The sequence below is a fragment of the Oratosquilla oratoria genome, chromosome 20 (genome assembly GCF_046742065.1).
Source record: "Oratosquilla oratoria isolate Oo_2021 chromosome 20, ASM4674206v1, whole genome shotgun sequence".
Taxonomy (NCBI): Eukaryota; Metazoa; Arthropoda; class Malacostraca; order Stomatopoda; family Squillidae; genus Oratosquilla; species Oratosquilla oratoria.
The window spans coordinates 38866291-38883790 of NC_134796.1; the positions used below are offsets into that span (position 1 = coordinate 38866291).

The 17500-nt window shown below is 41.4% G+C and overlaps 4 protein-coding genes across 4 annotated transcripts in view; 3 read left to right on the top strand and 1 right to left on the bottom strand.

Annotated features, from left to right (window-relative positions):
• The first annotated feature begins 315 nt into the window (after positions 1 to 315).
• On the top strand, positions 316 to 1209 carry LOC143036259 (neurotrophin 1-like). Its single transcript, XM_076203506.1, has 2 exons — positions 316 to 333; positions 559 to 1209. Exons 1-2 carry the CDS (start codon positions 316 to 318, stop codon positions 1207 to 1209), a joined length of 669 nt encoding a protein of 222 aa, XP_076059621.1.
• A 103-nt stretch (positions 1210 to 1312) lies between these two features.
• On the top strand, positions 1313 to 6805 carry LOC143036260 (neurotrophin 1-like). The gene is made up of 4 exons (XM_076203508.1): positions 1313 to 1370; positions 1622 to 1665; positions 1823 to 1864; positions 6146 to 6805. Exons 1-4 carry the CDS (start codon positions 1313 to 1315, stop codon positions 6803 to 6805), a joined length of 804 nt encoding a protein of 267 aa, XP_076059623.1.
• A 5522-nt stretch (positions 6806 to 12327) lies between these two features.
• On the top strand, positions 12328 to 13569 carry LOC143036261 (neurotrophin 1-like). Its single transcript, XM_076203509.1, has 2 exons — positions 12328 to 12351; positions 12943 to 13569. The coding sequence occupies exons 1-2, from the start codon at positions 12328 to 12330 to the stop codon at positions 13567 to 13569; spliced, it is 651 nt and encodes a 216-aa protein (XP_076059624.1).
• Positions 13570 to 17167: 3598 nt separating this feature from the next.
• The window catches only part of LOC143036262 (neurotrophin 1-like), a 1642-nt gene continuing 1309 nt past the window's right edge, over positions 17168 to 17500 (bottom strand). The window contains exon 2 of the mRNA XM_076203510.1: positions 17168 to 17500. This exon is cut by the window's right edge and continues 291 nt beyond it. Coding sequence (XP_076059625.1) covers positions 17168 to 17500 — 333 coding nt within the window.

The following is a 17500-nucleotide window of genomic DNA, read 5'->3' on the forward strand; positions in this document are numbered from 1 at the left end:
TTCGTCTTCCACTTCCTTCACATTATCATCCTTATCTTCCTCTTCTTCCTCTTTAACCCTTCTCTTCTTCCTCTTTAACCCTTTTCTTCCCACTCTACTCTCCATCCTTCCCATCCTTCTCGTCATCTTCTTCCACCCTTCTCTTCCTCCCACTCCTATCGTTCTACTTCTAAGCCTGTTACCTTAAGTACTGAACACTAGATAACAGCTGCGAGGAGTGAATGTTGTCAAGTATAAAAGAGCTGAGAGAAGGAGGGGACAAACACAGTTCCATCGACTCCCCCTGCCGACAGCCTAAGAACCACCACCATCATTATGACACCTGCGCCCAAGGTAAACAAGGGAAACGAGGGAAGCGACAGGGACGTCGCCTTTTCTCATACGAAAAGTCTTTTTAAGGTACTGGGGAAGGAAGCACTTGGATTCCTACCTGAACCGTCCATCCTTCTTTTCTGCTTTAGTGTGGAGGACGGAGTGGGAAGTTTGGGTGTTGAGCTCAGGTATTTATGGAATTCTGTCTTTAGCTCCTCATATATTAAGTGCCTTGATTGATTGCAGACCCCGCTGCTTCTGCTCCTGGCTGCTGTCCTGTCCGCCGTAGTGGAAGGACAATATCTTCCGTCTTCCTTCGTGGCCCTCGACTACGGCAACAGCGCCCCCGCGACCATCCCAGCCTCTTCACCAGCACATTGCAGCCCTAATCATCCACATACTGCTCCCACTTGCGCACAAGGGTCTAACGCCACCTGGTGCCTCGAGGACGAGGAGTACCCGGCCAGCGAAATCCAGGCGGCCTTCAACCACCACTACGCCAAGGTCGTCAGCCTTTATGCCGACGTGGCCGATCTCAACACCGCTCTCTCCGTCGAGAGACCCGAGACCCTCGAGGAGGAGACGTACCTGTGTCCTTCCGAGACCGCCTACATCAGACCCTTGCGGGTGCTGAATGACTGTGGCTGGAAGATCATCGTCAACAACATCAAGGTCAACTACCAGGACTTCACGCAGACGACCCGCGTCGAGGAGTGCACCACTTTGGGCGAGGCCTGCCCCCTCGTGCCCCACTGCTACGAGACCAAGTGCCTGCAGAAGTCCGCCTACCACCGCTTCCTCGTTTACAACCAGTACGACAAGTACTTCCCCTTCGAGATCCGCACCTTCAAGCTCCCTACCAGCTGCGCCTGTTTCATCGATGAGTTCCAGCTCTAAGCCTCCTCCAGTCAGGAGCCGATTATCGCATCACCAGTCGAACTCCTTCTGAGGCACCACGGGTCACTTGTTACTTGTTGACGTTTCACCAGGGACTCGGACGATGGCGCCATTGCCACACCCTTTCTTGGGGGTGTTTTTGGCTTCCTTGTCACAGTCCCGTATTTTTTCCTCCTCCTAAACCACATTCACCCTCATCTCACGTTGACACCTCGTGAAGAAAGCAGTTCTCCAGTCATCTCGCAGCCATCACATAATCAGCCGACGACTATGGCAACTTGTTATGATCTATATCAGTTGTTCACACGTTTTCTTGGTTATTAAAGGTCTTAGATTCAGAAACGACTTTTAATTTATCTTGGACCTTGGTTATATTTAGCACGTTTAGATCATATGTTCTGGTTGATGCCAGGTGGCTTTATTCAACTTGAAAGAACTTCTGGTATAAAAAAGAAAGTAATATCTACATTTGCTCAACATCATAAAATCCTGTAAATGTTATTCTCGTAACCAGTGCCGAATTTTCATTTGATAAAAATTCCCGTTTCTTTTAAAGATTTCATAATCACCATGTGTTACTCTTCATGTTTTTCTTCTCTTTATCTTGTTTCAGTTGACAGATAAAGACAATTTTATGGTTATTTACATGAGGAGAGTATGATTTCCCTATGATATGGTACGCCTATCTCGTGTACTTGATAGGAAATCCTTGCCATGCGCCAAAAGGGAAATAACACAAATGTTATGCCTTGTATTCTTTTCAATCAGAGAGAGTATGAAAAACAGAAATTATCAAGAGACAACATTTGTTACTAAACACCACTGAGCTCGCCGTGGTATGGTTCTCTTGGGCACACTTGGAATAAACATTTCCGTGCTCAGTGCCAACGGCTGGTAGTATTCTCGTCATAATGCACCTATCAGAACATTTAGTTTTCACCGCGGTATGAGTCCCTTACGCACACTAGAGATGAACACTTCCGTGCTCAGTGTTAACGGCTGATACTATTATTTAACCCATTCAACTCCGATGACAAGATGTCTTGTCATTTGGTCAAATAAAACAAAAAATTATAAAACACCAAAATGTTTGATCAAACACCAGAAAAATATGACGTCAATCCTCGCGTTGCTCGCAGCGAAGCGAGGATTGACGTCATATTTTTCTGGTGTTTGATCAAACATTTTGGTGTTTTATGATTTTTTTGTTTTATTTGACCAAATGACAAGACATCTTGTCATCGGAGTTGAATGGGTTAAAGAATAGCTATCTTCCATAAGAATAGTTAGAATATTATAAGTCAATATCATGAGTGATCTCTTTATTCAAAATACTGACGATACTATGTACAACTAGTTTACAATCTTTGTACTATACCAACAGACACATAAGTGTCTGTTGGTGTAGTGGGCTAAGGCTCTGTGAAGGTAATCTTACGAGTGGCCGATAGCAGTGTGTTTGAATCCTGCATGCGACTGTCATAAAATTGTCGGATTCATGTCGCTGTTACAAGCGAATTTCTCTCATAGTTACAATGGCGAAAAGCGTGAAAGGGATTTGTTCCGATCTTTACCCCTTGCCAACTGGTGCACATGGGCCTTCTATAAAACAGGAATTGGGGTCGCAAAATAGTGATCTTTCCTATCCTCGGGAATCAGTTCGATTCCAGGTTTCAAGGCTTTTAAGTGTCTGCTGGTGTAGTGGGCTAAGGCTCTGTGAAGGTAATCTTACGAGTGGCTGATAGCAGTGGGTTCGAATCCTGCATGCGACTGTCATAAAATTATCGGATTGATGTCGCTGTTACTAGCGAATTTCTCTCGTATATATATATGTATATATATATATATATATATATATATATATATATATATATATATATATATAGCCTGCTTCTTCTCTTTTACACCCTTCTTTGCTTCCTCATCCCACCACTCACTACCCTTCCTTCTATTTCCTCCCGTCCTCCTTGTTCCACACACCATCTTTGCACACCTTATGACTCCCCCATTGAACCATCCCCATTCCTCTTCCACTCCTAGTTCTTCTCTATCCTTTACTCCTTCCCACTCCTCTCTCAGCTTCTTCTTATACTCCTTCTCCTTCTCATTTAAGCAGTTCACTCTAAGTACCTCCCTACCTTCTGCCCTTTTACTCTTTCTCCACCTATTCTCCACTCTCAACTTACTTTTCACCAAAAATTGATCTGATATTCCCCCACTCTCTCCCCTTAGAACATCTACACCCTTAACTCTTCCAATTATACTCCTGGTTACTACTATATAGTCCATTAACGCTATATCTACCACTCTTCCATCCACCACTCTCTCCTATGTGTATTTATGCTTGACTTTCTTCCTAAACACTGTATTTGCTATCATCAACTCTCTTTCGAGACACATCTCCACCATTAACTCTCCACTACGACTTTATCCTGGAACTCCATACTTCCCAATCATTCCATCTATTGGTTCATTTCCTACCCTAGCATTAAGGTCTCCCATTACATAGACATTTCTCCCTAATCCCTCTATACATTCATTTAAATCCAACAAAAAAGCCTCCCTTTCCTCTACGCCCTTCTCACTAGCAGGCCCATATACACGCATATATATATATTTATATATATATATATATATATATATATATATGTATATATATATATGTATGTATATACATATATATATACATATACACATATGAATTAATATATACATATATATATATATATATATATATATATATATATATATATATATATATATATATATATATATATATATATATATATAACTGAAGGTTGAGGAAGAAGACAAGGAATAATAGGAGAATTTTAATGCTTTAACGTTTCGACCCACTGGGTCTTGATCACAAAGCTAACAATGAAGTACAACATGGATATTTTATACATAGACAGGTCATCCCTTGGGACGCTTAGGAGAGGTTGTTGCCACACTCATAACATTTGTATATCTATTTTCTTTAACTATTACTAAAGCTGTGCCTTTTGCTAAGCTTATAAAACCTTCTCTATGATTAATGTTATTGTTGATGTTAATATAAGCTGTTTCTATTGTCTTTCTTAATATTTTTGTTGAACCTTTATTTATTACAATTGTATTGTTCCAGTCTGAAAGGTGGTCATACTTATCTATATGCCTTATAATAGAACTAGAAAATATGTAATTTTTTTCATAGTTTTTGTGTTCGTATAACCTTTTATCTAGTCCACGACCTGTTTCTCCAAAATATGATGATAGGCAGCTTTTACATAGTATCTTATATACAATACTGTTTTCATTAGTTGGGTTATTATCACTACGTGTGACCAAATGTCCCACTTTGCTACCTGATGTTCTAGCTATCATAATGTCTGCTTTTAAGAGAAAGTTTTCTAGATGTGAATTAATATTGGAGTTTGGAGCTGTGATATATCGGGCATCTTTGTTGCATTTATTATTATCTTTGCTTCTCATACTTATTTCTTTAGTTTTTTTCTCAATTTACACACGAGAGCTTTTGTATATTTTAGTTTGTTGAAAGTTTCTGTGATATGATTTAGTTCATCCTCCAAAAAATCTTCACTACATAAGCGAAATGCTCTGAGAAAGAAGCCTGTTACTATACCTGTTTTGGTTCAATTATTGTTTCCCGAATAAAAATGTATGTCGGAGTATACTGTCGCTATACATCCATTTAAGTCCTATTTGTTTCCCTTACCAGGTTAGCACATTCAAAGGATTACTTCTATATAGGCAAATGTATGTGTATATATATTCACACATACATATGCATGTATATATGCACAAACACACACACACACACACACACACACACACACACACACACACACACACACACACACATATATATATATATATATATATATATATATACAGTATATATACAAATATATATATGTATACATATATGCAAATATATATATACATATGTATATATGCAAAATAACCACAGGCGAAGGGAAACTTGTAAGCAGTAAATACTTACTCTACAAGTTTCCTTTCTTCTGTGGTTATTTTGCATTTTTGTATTGCGGTGATGTGATTGCTTGCGTATACATATATGTATATATATATATATATATATATATATATATATAAATATATATATATATATATATGTATTATATATATATGTATGTATATATATGTATATATATATATATATATATATATATATATATATATACATATTTGTATGTATATGTATATGTATACTTTGTTTAGGAGAATAAGTTAAGATGTTCTGAGTGTTTTTTGTTTCATACATTTAGTATGAGTTCTGTGGCAAACTGACCAATCGGTGACTTTAATGAGTATTAGCGATCATGAGGAAACAGCATATTCCAGTTATGGGCAGACAAGTTATCTATATGATTGCTTCGTCTTCCACTTCCTTCACATTGTCATCCTCATCTTCCTTTTCTTCCTTTTTAACCCTTTTCTTCTTACTCTACTCTCCATCCTTCTCATCCCTCTCGTCATTTTCTTCCACCCTTCTCTTCCTCCCACTCCTATCGTTCTACTTCTAAGCCTGTCACCTTAATTACTGAACACTAGGTAACAGCTGCGAGAAGTGAATGTCATCAAATATAAAAGAGCTGAGAGAAGGAGGGGACAAACACAGTTCCAACGACTCCCCCTGCCGACAGCCTAAGAACCACCACCATCATTATGACACCTGCGACCAAGGTAAACAAGGGAAACGAGGGAAATGGCAGGGACGTCGCCTTTTCTCATACGAAAAGTCTCTTTAAGGTACAGGGGAAGGAACCACTTCAACTCCTACCTGAAGCGTCCGTTTTTCTCTTTTGCTTTAGTGTGGAGGACAGGGGTAGGGAGTTTGGGTGTTGAGCTCAGGTATTTATGGAATTCTGTCTTTAGCTCCTCATATATTAAATACCTTGATTGATTGCAGACCCCGCTGCTACTGCTGCTGCTGCTCCTGGCCGCTATCCTCTCCGCCGTAGTGGAAGGACAATATCTTCCGTCTTCCTTCGTGGCCCTCGACTATGGCAACAGCGCCCCCGCGACCCACCCAGCCTCTTCACCAGCACATTGCAACCCTAATTACCCAGACCATTTTCCCTCTTGCGCACAAGGGTCTAACGCCACCTGGTGCCTCGAGGACGAAAAGTACCCGGCCAGTGAAATCCAGGTGGCCTTCAACCACCACTACGCCAAGGTCGTCAGCCTTTATGCCGACGTGACGGATCTCGACACCGCTCTCTCCGTCGAGAGACCCGAGACCCTCGAGGAGGAGACGTACCTGTGTCCCTCCGAGACTGCCTACATCAGACCCTTGCGGGTGCTGAGTGACTGTGGCTGGAAGATCATCGTCAACAACATCAAGGTCAACTACCAGGACTTCACGCAGACGACCCGCGTCGAGGAGTGCACCACTTCGGGAGAGGCCTGCCCCCTCGTGCCCCATTGCTACGAGACCAAGTGCCTGCAGAAGTCCGCCTACCACCGCTTCCTCGTCTACAACCACTACGACAAGTACTTCCCCTTCGAGATCCGCACCTTCAAGCTCCCTACCAGCTGCGCCTGTTTTATCGATGAGTTCCAGCTCTAAGCCTCCTCCAGTCAGGAGCCGATTCTCGCATCACCAGTCGAACTCCTTCTGAGGCACCACGGGTCATTTGTTACTTGTTGACGTTTTACCAGGGACTCGGACGATGGCGCCATTGCCACACCCTTTCTTGGAGTGTTTTTGGCTTCCTTGTCACAGTCCCGTATTTTCTCCTCCTCCCAACCCACATTCGCCCTCATCTCACGTTGACATCTCGCGAAGAAAGCAGTTCTCCAGTCATCTCGCAGCCATCACATAATCAGCCGACGACTATGGCAACTTGTTATGATGTATATCAGTTGTTCACACATTCTCTAGGTTATTAAACGTCTTAGATTCAGAAACGACTTTCAATTTATTTTGGAACTGGGTTATATATATTTAGCACGTTTAGATCATTTGTTCTGGTTGATGCCAGATGGCTTTATTCAACTTGGGAGAACTTCTGATATAAAAAAGAAACTAGTATCTACATTTGCTCAACATCATGAAATATCCTGAAAATGTTATTCTCGTAACCAAGACCTAATATTCATTTGACAAAAATAAAATTCTTTTTCAGATTTCACATTCACCATGTGTTACATTCCATGTTTTCCTTCTCTTTCTCTTGTATCATCTGACAGATAAAGACAATTTTATGGTTATTTGCATGAGAGGAGTAAGATTTCCCTATGGTATGGTACGCCTATCTTATATACCTGGTAGGAAATCCTTACCATGTACCAAAAAGGAAATGACAGAAATGTTATGCCTTGTATTCTTTCAAAGTCAGAGGGAGGATGAAAAACAGGAATTATCAAGAAACAACATTTGTTACTACATCTACCTTAAAGATATGTAACACAACTTCAAATATTCAAATGTAACATGATATTATCATGGTTTACTTAGCATATTCATTAATACCAACAAAGTTAACTATCACCATTCAAATGCCGCCACACATTTTTAAGCCGGGACGTTGCCCCTCAGAAGTCATGAAGACGTACGATCAGCTTTTATGAAGTCGTGAGGACGTACGATCAGCATTTCAGAAGTTGTGAAGATGTGGGATAAGTATTTCAGAAAGTCGAGAAGATGTAGGATCAGTATTCTTGAAGTTGTGAAGACGTAGGATCAGCATTGCAGAAGTCGTGAAGAAACATATTCAATATTCGAATCAGGCCGGGGGTGTTGTTGTAGTTCATCATTTCAAAAGTCGTGAAAAAATATCTTGAAGAATCGAATCAAGCTAAGGGTGTCAGAATCGACGATATATTTTCTTCTTTCTCGAGAGAGTCCGTGCATCTCCCTTTATCACTTTCGTTGATGATGCCACTATCTACGCGTTTATTCGGGCGACAGGTAGCTTTGCACGTGGACACTCTAGATGTTTGAGTTCTCATTGGGCATTTACGTAATCACTAGGACGTTTGGAACGTCGAACCGAATATGTGCTTTATCACCACTCCTCTCCCTCACCCTTCTTTCGTTTCATCACTACACATGGGCTTGTAACATATGGGTAGGTTACCTGAGACTAGGTGACATAGGGAGAATGATGCGCAGTTTCGTTGTATTCTTTATTCTAGTGCAGATACGAGTGTCAGAGGAAGACATGGCGTAGTCTTCAATTAGGGACCGACCGCAAAGGCCAAGTGACGCGTAACAAGTTGAGTACAGAGAACTGACTATCTGACTGGTCTGCCCGCTCGGGGCAGGCAGTATATATACAAGGAACTGACCCGACGCCATGACCAGACGCGACCTAATTGTGGTGACCCTTTCTGGCATTCCCGACCATTGAGTCAGATCAACTACCACACAACTCTACAATGCATAAACTTTGCACTTTACGCACAAGCATGCTTGTGGGGTACATGTACACCACAGGTTTTCATAACACATAATACATAATACATTACATATATAAACATATTTAACATATGCACAACATTATAACATTCACGCAGGGGCGATGAGAGACATGAAATATTTTATTATACTCGCGCTAGGGCGTGGTAAAGAGGTAAAAAAGAGAAAACATTAAACAAACAAGCGTGTTTATATAAAAAAAAGACCAGTGGATGGAACAGGAAAAGGAGATTTTACTGAAACGAACACACAGAAAATTAAGCAAATAACATCAAAGGAAAAAACAGAGGATCAAAGAAAAATTAGTTTGTATGTTGAATACACCTATAATATCAACTAGGTTAGAGATCAATGATTATTTGAAAGAAAAAGAAATGGATGTAATGTATCCTGTTAAACCTAAATTTCAGCAATATAGATAGGGATGTCCAAGTGAATGGTGATGGCTCAGGTTACGTAGATGAGTTGCAGGAGACAGTCTTCTTTTTATTCCATACATCTGCGACACACCCCACAATGCCTTCCTGTCATATGTTCTCTCGAGATCCATGAAGAGACATCCTTACCTTTTTACTCACTTCTTTTCCTAAACCCAAAATATTCTTTTCCAGTTACTCCCTCTGTTCCCCTCCTAATACCTTCAATTAACACCCTTGCACATGTCCTTTCAAACTACATTTAACAGACTGACTTCTCTAAAGTTACTAGTTCATTTAAAAGGGGACAAATATACAAACAAAGACACTTGGAGCGATCTAAATTTTGTTGGTAATAATCACATATAAGTTGGGAGTTGACCACAGGGGATTCTAGCTGGATTCGAACAGCCATTCATCTAACTTCTCTACCTCAAAGACCGATGCCTTTGTCCGCTCGACCACCATGTATTAAAAAAGATAGAAAAAAAATGGTCTTGGGGAAAGCGAAGAGAGAACAGTTACTGTTAAGTTCTCAAATACAGTCGCTCAGAACACTGTCCTTAGTTAATGGCCCGATGTTTGCAAATGTTTAGTAGACCTGCATGGGATGTGGTCACTACGTTTTCCAACTATCCTTGCATATATCATATTGTATTGTACAAAAATGCCAAGAAAGCTTTCTGTGAAACTGTATCACTGAACTTCGTCCATCAACCAAAACTAAGTCAATGGGTTTGTTTTCATTAACACTAGTTGTGTTTGTAGAACGTCTCTCAACTCTCCTTCATCCATCTGATGGGATCTCTGATTTAGTAAAAGTTGGAGACGAAACGATTTACTGGAGCCCTGAAAATGTTTATTCAAATATGTTGATCAAAAGCAGAGCCCAGTAAGCCAGGTTTCCTGTTCCTTAAAGGACAAAGTCTTATTGCTGCCACTAGACTAAAGGGGCAGAGAGACGTCGAGAGTACACAGTCTCTGAATCCAGTTTTCCAGTATTCTCAATATTGTTCTTGGACTCCGTCTCTTCGAACACACACACACACACACACACACACACACACACACACACACACACACACACACACACACACACACACACACACGCACGCACACACACACACACACACAGTGGTAGCGCTCGCGCCCGCCACTACGGCGTTTCGGGTTCGAATCCCGCCCAGGACTGAAATAATTTCAGTATTGCTGCGCTGCGAGTTGTTACTCCAACTCTCGTGGTTGTGGAGTTGTGTGTGCGGGTGTGGGTGTGGGTGTGGGTGTGGGTGTGGGTGTGGGTGTAGGTGTGGGTGTTGGTGTGGGTGTGGGTGTGGATGTGAGTGTAAGGTCACAGCATTACCCATAGATCAGTCCTATATGAGCTATGAGGTCTCTTCCTAGAAGATGATAGCCGTCGGTCACTAGTCCAACACGTGATCCAAGACCATGGTGAATTACACACAAAAGGTTTTGGCATCCCGGTTAAAGTCAAACATCCCGCCTGCCTAGTGTATGTTCATATGTTGGGCCCTGAAACAACTGGACCTTGATCTTGGTCCGGAAAACCTGAGGTTCAAACGTTCTATCCTCCCAAAGGCTGCAACCAGGACCTCCAATATCTACGCGTGAAGTACAGCATCATCAGCAAAGACAAAGTCAATGATCTTAGTGTTGCCAATGGATGATCCACAATGACATTGATCGACAATTCTGTCCAATACCCAGTCCATACATTCTATGTTTTGGGGCGAGGATACACCTTTACCTCACTCCTAAATCAACAGGTAAAAGGCTAGACACGTCTCTTGCATGGTTTACAATACTCTCTGGACTGTATAGGTCAGACATCAAGTCAATAACCCATGCAGGAATCCTACAGTTCCACAGGAGATTCCAGAGCATCTCACGTTGCACCAAGTCAAACGCTTTCTTGAGATCAATATAGACTACGAAAGGCCTCCGTTGAAATTCTCGTCGGAGGCCCAAAAGATCACGAAGCATTGAGATTTGATCAGTAGAGTTAAACAGGTGACCCAGAAACTGTTTCTGCCCCTGTGGGTTGAGCCACCACAGAGATGAAGGTCTTGGTTCTGTGGTCGCACTCCATAGACCAAAAGCTTACTCACTCTCACTCTCACTTTAACTCTCTCATTCTCTCTCTCTCTCTCTCTCTCTCTCTCTCTCTCTCTCTCTCTCTCTCTCTCTCTCTCTCTCTCTCTCTCTCTCTCTCTCTCTCTCTCTCTCTCTCTTCCTCTTTCTCCGACTTCAGTAATGCAATGGAAGGTGGGATTTTTTTTCCTATGTCGATGTGACTATCTATCATCGCAACTTGTTGAGTCTACTTCTTATGTCTCCGGTCAGTTTTATTTAACTGAAAGGAAAAAGTTTATCAGTCAAAAGGTTAATGTTAATCTCGATTAACCCAATCACTGTCATGGTTCATCTAGATGGTATATAGTAGCCGCTCCCTGGTGATTTTGTGCAACTAAGATAAACCTGCATTTTTTTATTCATATATTTATTTATCTATTAATTTATTTATTTATTCACTTGTTGTTTTATTTCTATGTTTCTTAGCTTATTCATTTATTTTTATTCATTAATCTATTTACTTATCTGTTTATTTATTTATTTATCTATTTATTTGGTTATCTATTTTATTTAATTATCTATCCATTTATTTGTTTATTTGTTTGTTTGAATATTTATTTATCTATTCATTTATGTATTCATTTATTTATCTAATTATGCCTTTATCAACTTGTTTGTTTGTTTGTATAGTTGTTTGTTTGTTTGATTGGTTGTTTCTCTGTTTATTCTTTATGTATGTGTCTTTCGATTCATCTATTTACTTATTCGTTACAGGTGGAAGCCCACTGGGATGGACTCAAACCCACTTTCTTCTTAATAATGGTCAAGCGATCTAACACATAATAAGCCACCACAAGTCGTGTTGTTTCAGAAGGAGCAACCAAGACCCCAACTTGCCAATGTCGTTCAGCGAATTTCACAAGTTAACGGACGGCTTCTACAGCAGGTTTCGTCCTGGTTAATCCCAGACTTTTTCATTCAACTGAGGCGACAAGGATGGGACAAAACGGCTCCTTAAGGGATCAAGATGTTCGCATTGTCCTGAGTCTTTCCCCCATCAGATAAACAAAATCGTCTGAAAAAGAGCCAAAACAAAATCGACCAGAAAGGCTACCGTATTGAAAGGAGTTGATAATTAGTCTTTCCCTATACAATGACGTAATGTCGTGGCCTCGAACACCTGACGTACAGTGTCGCTGTATATATATCTATATATATATATAGGAGCGTTCGCTGCAACACTCAAGCAGAGCTTCCCTCGACTTCGACGGTGCCAGAGCTGGACTAGGGAAAATGTCTTTGGGACTATTGGTAATTGGCTCTCTGGTCTTTTTTTGTTCAAAAATTCCTAACTCCAACTCAGCTGCTGATCCTGCACAGGAGACTTATTTGCCCTTTCATGGAATATGTTTTTCAAGTGTGATGTGACTCTCCTGACTCGGTACTCCTGAACGAGGCAGAGTCTAAGACTTTCACCTTATATATATATATATATATATATATATATATATATATATATATATATATATATATATATTATATATATATATATATATATGTATATATATACTTTTTTTCAATTGACTAATTCCATTTTCTCCCAGTTTGCCTTATCATTATTATTATTATTTTTTTTTTTATACCTAGTTTTATGAGACTCAAGGCTGGTTATGGTTGGGACTTCTGTGTACTGAAGGGGTTGTCATTCATCATCATAGAATATGTCTTGTATGTATTGCAATGCAGTAGTCTTATTAACCATGAAACCTGTTCAAGATTTCCGTGGCTCTTGTGGCGCTGACTACAGCGTCCAGCCCTTACCACCGACCCACGTACCACCAACCAGCCCCCGCCTACCACCCCGCCCCTGCCTACAAGCCCCGCCCCGCAGAGCCTGCCGTCCCCGCCTGCGCCGCCAATACCACCAAGCCGTGGTGCCTTGAGGACTCAGAGTACCCGACCTACGAGATCAAACACGCAGCCGAATACCACTACCAGAAGGTCCTCTCCCTCTACGCTGACGTGGCCGAGCTCAACACCGCCCTCTCTGTCGAGAGACCCGAGACCCTCGAGGAGGAGACCTACCTATGTCCCTCCGAGACCGCCTACGTCAGGCCTCTTCGGGCGCAGAACACCGACGGCAAGTGGAGGATCATCGTCAACAACGTCGACGCCCACTACGAGACCCTGACGCAGACCACCCGTATCGAAGAGTGCCTGACTTCGGGAGAGGCCTGTCCCCTCGTGCCCCACTGCTATGAGTCCAAGTGTCTGCAGAAGTCGGCCTACCACCGCTTCCTCGTCTACAACGCCTACGACAAGTACTTCCCCTTTGCTGTCGAGTCCTTCCAGCTCCCGGCCAGCTGCGCCTGTTTCCTTGGAGCTTACACCATCGACCACTAGAGGTGGTCGGCATGTCGCGCGGATCAAGCCCTCAGAAGAACCACAATCAACGACCAGATGACCCCATGCCTTTACAGAAGGATTCCTCGACAACAATGTTTACTCAAGAAGGGGGATCCCAGGAGGTGTGTTCTCGCTCTTTGCCTCCTCCTGGGACCTCTACTCTGTCTAGGGTGACAGATTCACATCCCTTGGCCCGGCCGGCCCCTGTGTCCGTCATGACCTGATCCTGATCAACGATCACGTGAAGAAAGCAGTTCTCTAGTCATCATTGTCACATCCACCCTTATCCAGTAATCTTTCAATATCACCTTGTTCAGCTCTGGCATTTCCTGTATAGATAAATATTTATTATATATAGATGTATTTTTCTCATACATATTTGCACTCTGACTAATTATAAGGATTACAGTGAGAAAATAATGAAAACAGAATTGAAGGGGCAGAATTAGATTCCGATAGATATAGTTATTGGTGATACTGAGACAGGGAAACTAGTTTATTGTCTATTTATCTTGAATCCATTCCACATCGAATGGTACTCTCCCTTTGATTCTGTGTGCCACAAGGCTACTTGATCCTTCTCCTTGGCACCGCATCGTAAGGAAAGCGGGTGGAGCATATTTTGATTAATATTATCCCCGTGTCCTGGTTCTCAGGAGGCAATTTTATTTATTTATCTATTTATTTATTTATCATTTATCTATTTATATAATATATACATATATACATATATATATACATATATATATATATATATATATATATATATATATATATTTATATGAGAAATTCCCAACGTACGGGGATAAAAGATCCGCCAGCCATTTAGCAAGTTTGCTAGTGCAGGAGCCGCGGTTGGATATGATGGGCCTGAGGGGAATGTCTGATTCATAAATCAGACATTCCCCTCAGGCCCATCATATCCAACCGCGGCTCCTGCACTAGCAAACTTGCTAAATGGCTGGCGGATATTTTATCCCCGTACGTAGGGATTTCTCCAATTCTCATATAACAAATTCATGTGAATATAAATATATATATATATATATATATATATATATATATATATATATATATATATATATATATATACGCCAATAGGCGCCTAACTACATCCGAAGACGTCACCTTAGTCTTATGTTTTTGGACTGTTGGAGCAAGTAACAGTCACTGTTGAGAGTCGGAGAGGAGTGTGGGATTTGAACTCACAATTGAACAAATACGAGACCGGCACGCTTCTTATTGCGCCACCAGCTCAAAAGGACGAGTGAATTGTATACTGGAAGAGAAAACATCATTTCAAGATGAAGGATTTATTGATTTACAACTCTTCGTACTCGTCGGAGTCTTTTCAAGTACAGAAAAAGGGTAAAAAAGTACTTGAAAAATCCCGAATGAGTAAAACGTTGTACAATCAACGAAAGTTCTGTCCTCAAATGATGGTATCTCTGTTAAAACTGGGGGTAGTTGTTATCTTTAAACAGATGATATATTGTCGTAATTTGAAACATATTAACTTCTACATTAGTTTTAGTAATCCAATTGGATTGTTTGTGTTTATGAGAAGAAAATATCTGATGAGGAAGACTAATTTTCACTATATTAGCAAACACTACGTGGCGAATTTCGTATTGTATTTCGACAAAAGAAATAGAATGAAATAGAAACGAGCCTCGATGCTGAGAAGTGTATAAAAGAAATAAGTAAAGATGGATTCACACTGAATACAATTACATGTTGCCTCTCTCGTGGGGTAAATAACTTCGATGAAAGCAACACAAAAGGCAGCTTAGTAGCCACGTGGCCTGTTTAAATAGCCAAGTATGGGAACTCGTCTTAACGTAGTATGAAATCAGCAGACATTCTCTGTTGAAATCGACGGAGAATCTGAAAGGTTTTGACTTGTCGTTTTCATTTCCTTTTTTTTCAACACTTTCTCTCTTTTTTTTTTCTAAAGGTAGTAACATTCTATTGACCATATGTCAGAATTTTCTGCCAATTTACAAGTTTCTCTTAGTTTTCTTTTTCTTTTCTTTTTTTAGCCAGTCTGTTTTCTTATAGTTAGTAAATATTTTCTTGCATGTGGTTTTTATTTTTTCATCAGGTTCCATGGCGATCTTTATTGGGTTGTGATCAAGAGGTCATGAATGGTTTTCCATGTTGTGTGTGGAGTGAAAGTGAACGCATTCTTATGTCTGGGGACGTTGCTAGTGTTGCGGCGAGTTTGCCTAATGAGGTGTTTGCTGGAACCTTGTATGTTGAGGAGTTGTTCTAGAGATTTTGTTTCCTCTTTGATCTGCTGTATGTGTGTCCAGCCATATTAAGTGGCGTGTGTCCAGATCATCTCCCAGTATTTGGTTTGTTAGGTCGTCAAGATGTTGGAGTTGGTGTGTATCGCCTTGGGATGTTGATCTGGAGGTTAGAAGTTGGTGTTTCTGATATTATATGGTACTGTTCTACCTGTGTTTGCATTGTGATTATTTCTGTTGTGGTGTCTGTAGGAAGATACAGCTTTTTTGTATTAGTGATATAAGCCCATCTTTGTGATGTGTTTTGTCTTGTTTGATTATGGTGTAGTCTGTATATGCAAGTAGCGTTGTTTGAGGTGCTAATTTCATGTCCTGTGTAAGTGCATTATGTATGGTGTGCCTGTTTAGGAATTGTCGCAGGTCTGTGTATTTGGTTATGTGGTTGCTTATGTACATTTGTAATATTTCTAATGTGTGTTTGTTTTGGGTTGGAGTGATTTGATGTAGTTTTGGGTGGGTGTTGGCTGTAGGTCTAGTTTACTGTGTACTAGTTAATGTTTAAGAATGATGTGTATGTCAGATAGACCAAGGCATTTCATGTGTGACATTTGGTCGATATGTGTGTGTGTGCGTGCGTGAAATACAGGACTTTTGCCATGCTGGGCATGTACAGAAGCCTAGGTTGATTTTGAGATTGCCGGTTAGAGATTAAGGTATGGGAGGGTACATTCCGGAGTACTGACCTCCTTGTGTAAAAAAAGAATGTGGAGATCTTTCAAAAGGAAATGGAAGAGCGATATAGAGTTTCTGTGTCTGTTCCGGAAACCAGGTATCGGTCCCTCGGGGTTGCACTTCTGGTCGGACGAAAGGGAAGGTGTGGCAGTTTGCTCCATAAGTGGAGCCTTGGTTGGTAACAGTAAAGTTCCTCTTGGTGGTCGTAGGTCCTCCCTTGGAGTCGACGACACAGCTTGAAAATCTACAGCGGCGACGTCATTTTTATATAGAAAATAACACAAGTGTATTTTGTTTTTGTAGTGCTTTATTTAGTCGCGCAAGTACCAGAGCTGGTGACAATTAATGAAAATAAATAATATGAAAAACAAGTTGCAAGATTTGTATGTTATTAAAGCGAGATGACTAGAGAACTGCTTTCTTCATGTACCACCGTCACACCAGGATCTGCCGGGCTCTTCTCTTCTGCTGAAGACGAAGACTCGCCGGTGTCTCCTTGGTCTGGTCGATGTCTTCAGGTGTTCTTTGTTTCGGTTTCTTGTGAGCGAGATATGCGAGATCGATGGTCCCTGTTGATCTTGGTGAGTTGGGCCTCCATGGTTAGTTGGTTTGACTTAGTGATCAATGGTGTAGGCTCCAAGGAAACAGGCGCAGCTGGCCGGGAGCTTGAAGGACTCGATGGCGAAGGGGAAGTACTGGTCGTAGGCGTCGTAGACGAGGAAGCGGTGGTAGGCCGACTTCTGCAGACACTTGGACTCGTAGCAGTGGGGCACGAGGGGGCAGGCCTCTCCCGAAGTCAGGCACTCTTCGATACGGGTGGTCTGCGTCAGGGTCTCGTAGTGGACGTCGACGTTGTTGACGATGATCCTCCACTTGCCGTCGGTGTTCTGCGCCCGAAGAGGCCTGACGTAGGCGGTCTCGGAGGGGCACAGGTAGGTCTCCTCCTC

Excerpts from the sequence above, each read along its gene's own strand:
- LOC143036260 (XM_076203508.1), top strand. The coding sequence starts at position 1,313 with ATGGCGCCATTGCCACACCCTTTCTTGGGGGTGTTTTTGGCTTCCTTG. Across the intron at positions 1,666-1,822 it reads CTTCTGGTATAAAAAAGAAA|TTGACAGATAAAGACAATTT; the intron begins GTAATATCTACA and ends ATCTTGTTTCAG. Across the intron at positions 1,865-6,145 it reads TGGTTATTTACATGAGGAGA|ACCCCGCTGCTACTGCTGCT; the intron begins GTATGATTTCCC and ends GATTGATTGCAG.
- LOC143036261 (XM_076203509.1), top strand. The coding sequence starts at position 12,328 with ATGTCGTGGCCTCGAACACCTGAC. Across the intron at positions 12,352-12,942 it reads CGTGGCCTCGAACACCTGAC|ATTTCCGTGGCTCTTGTGGC; the intron begins GTACAGTGTCGC and ends AACCTGTTCAAG.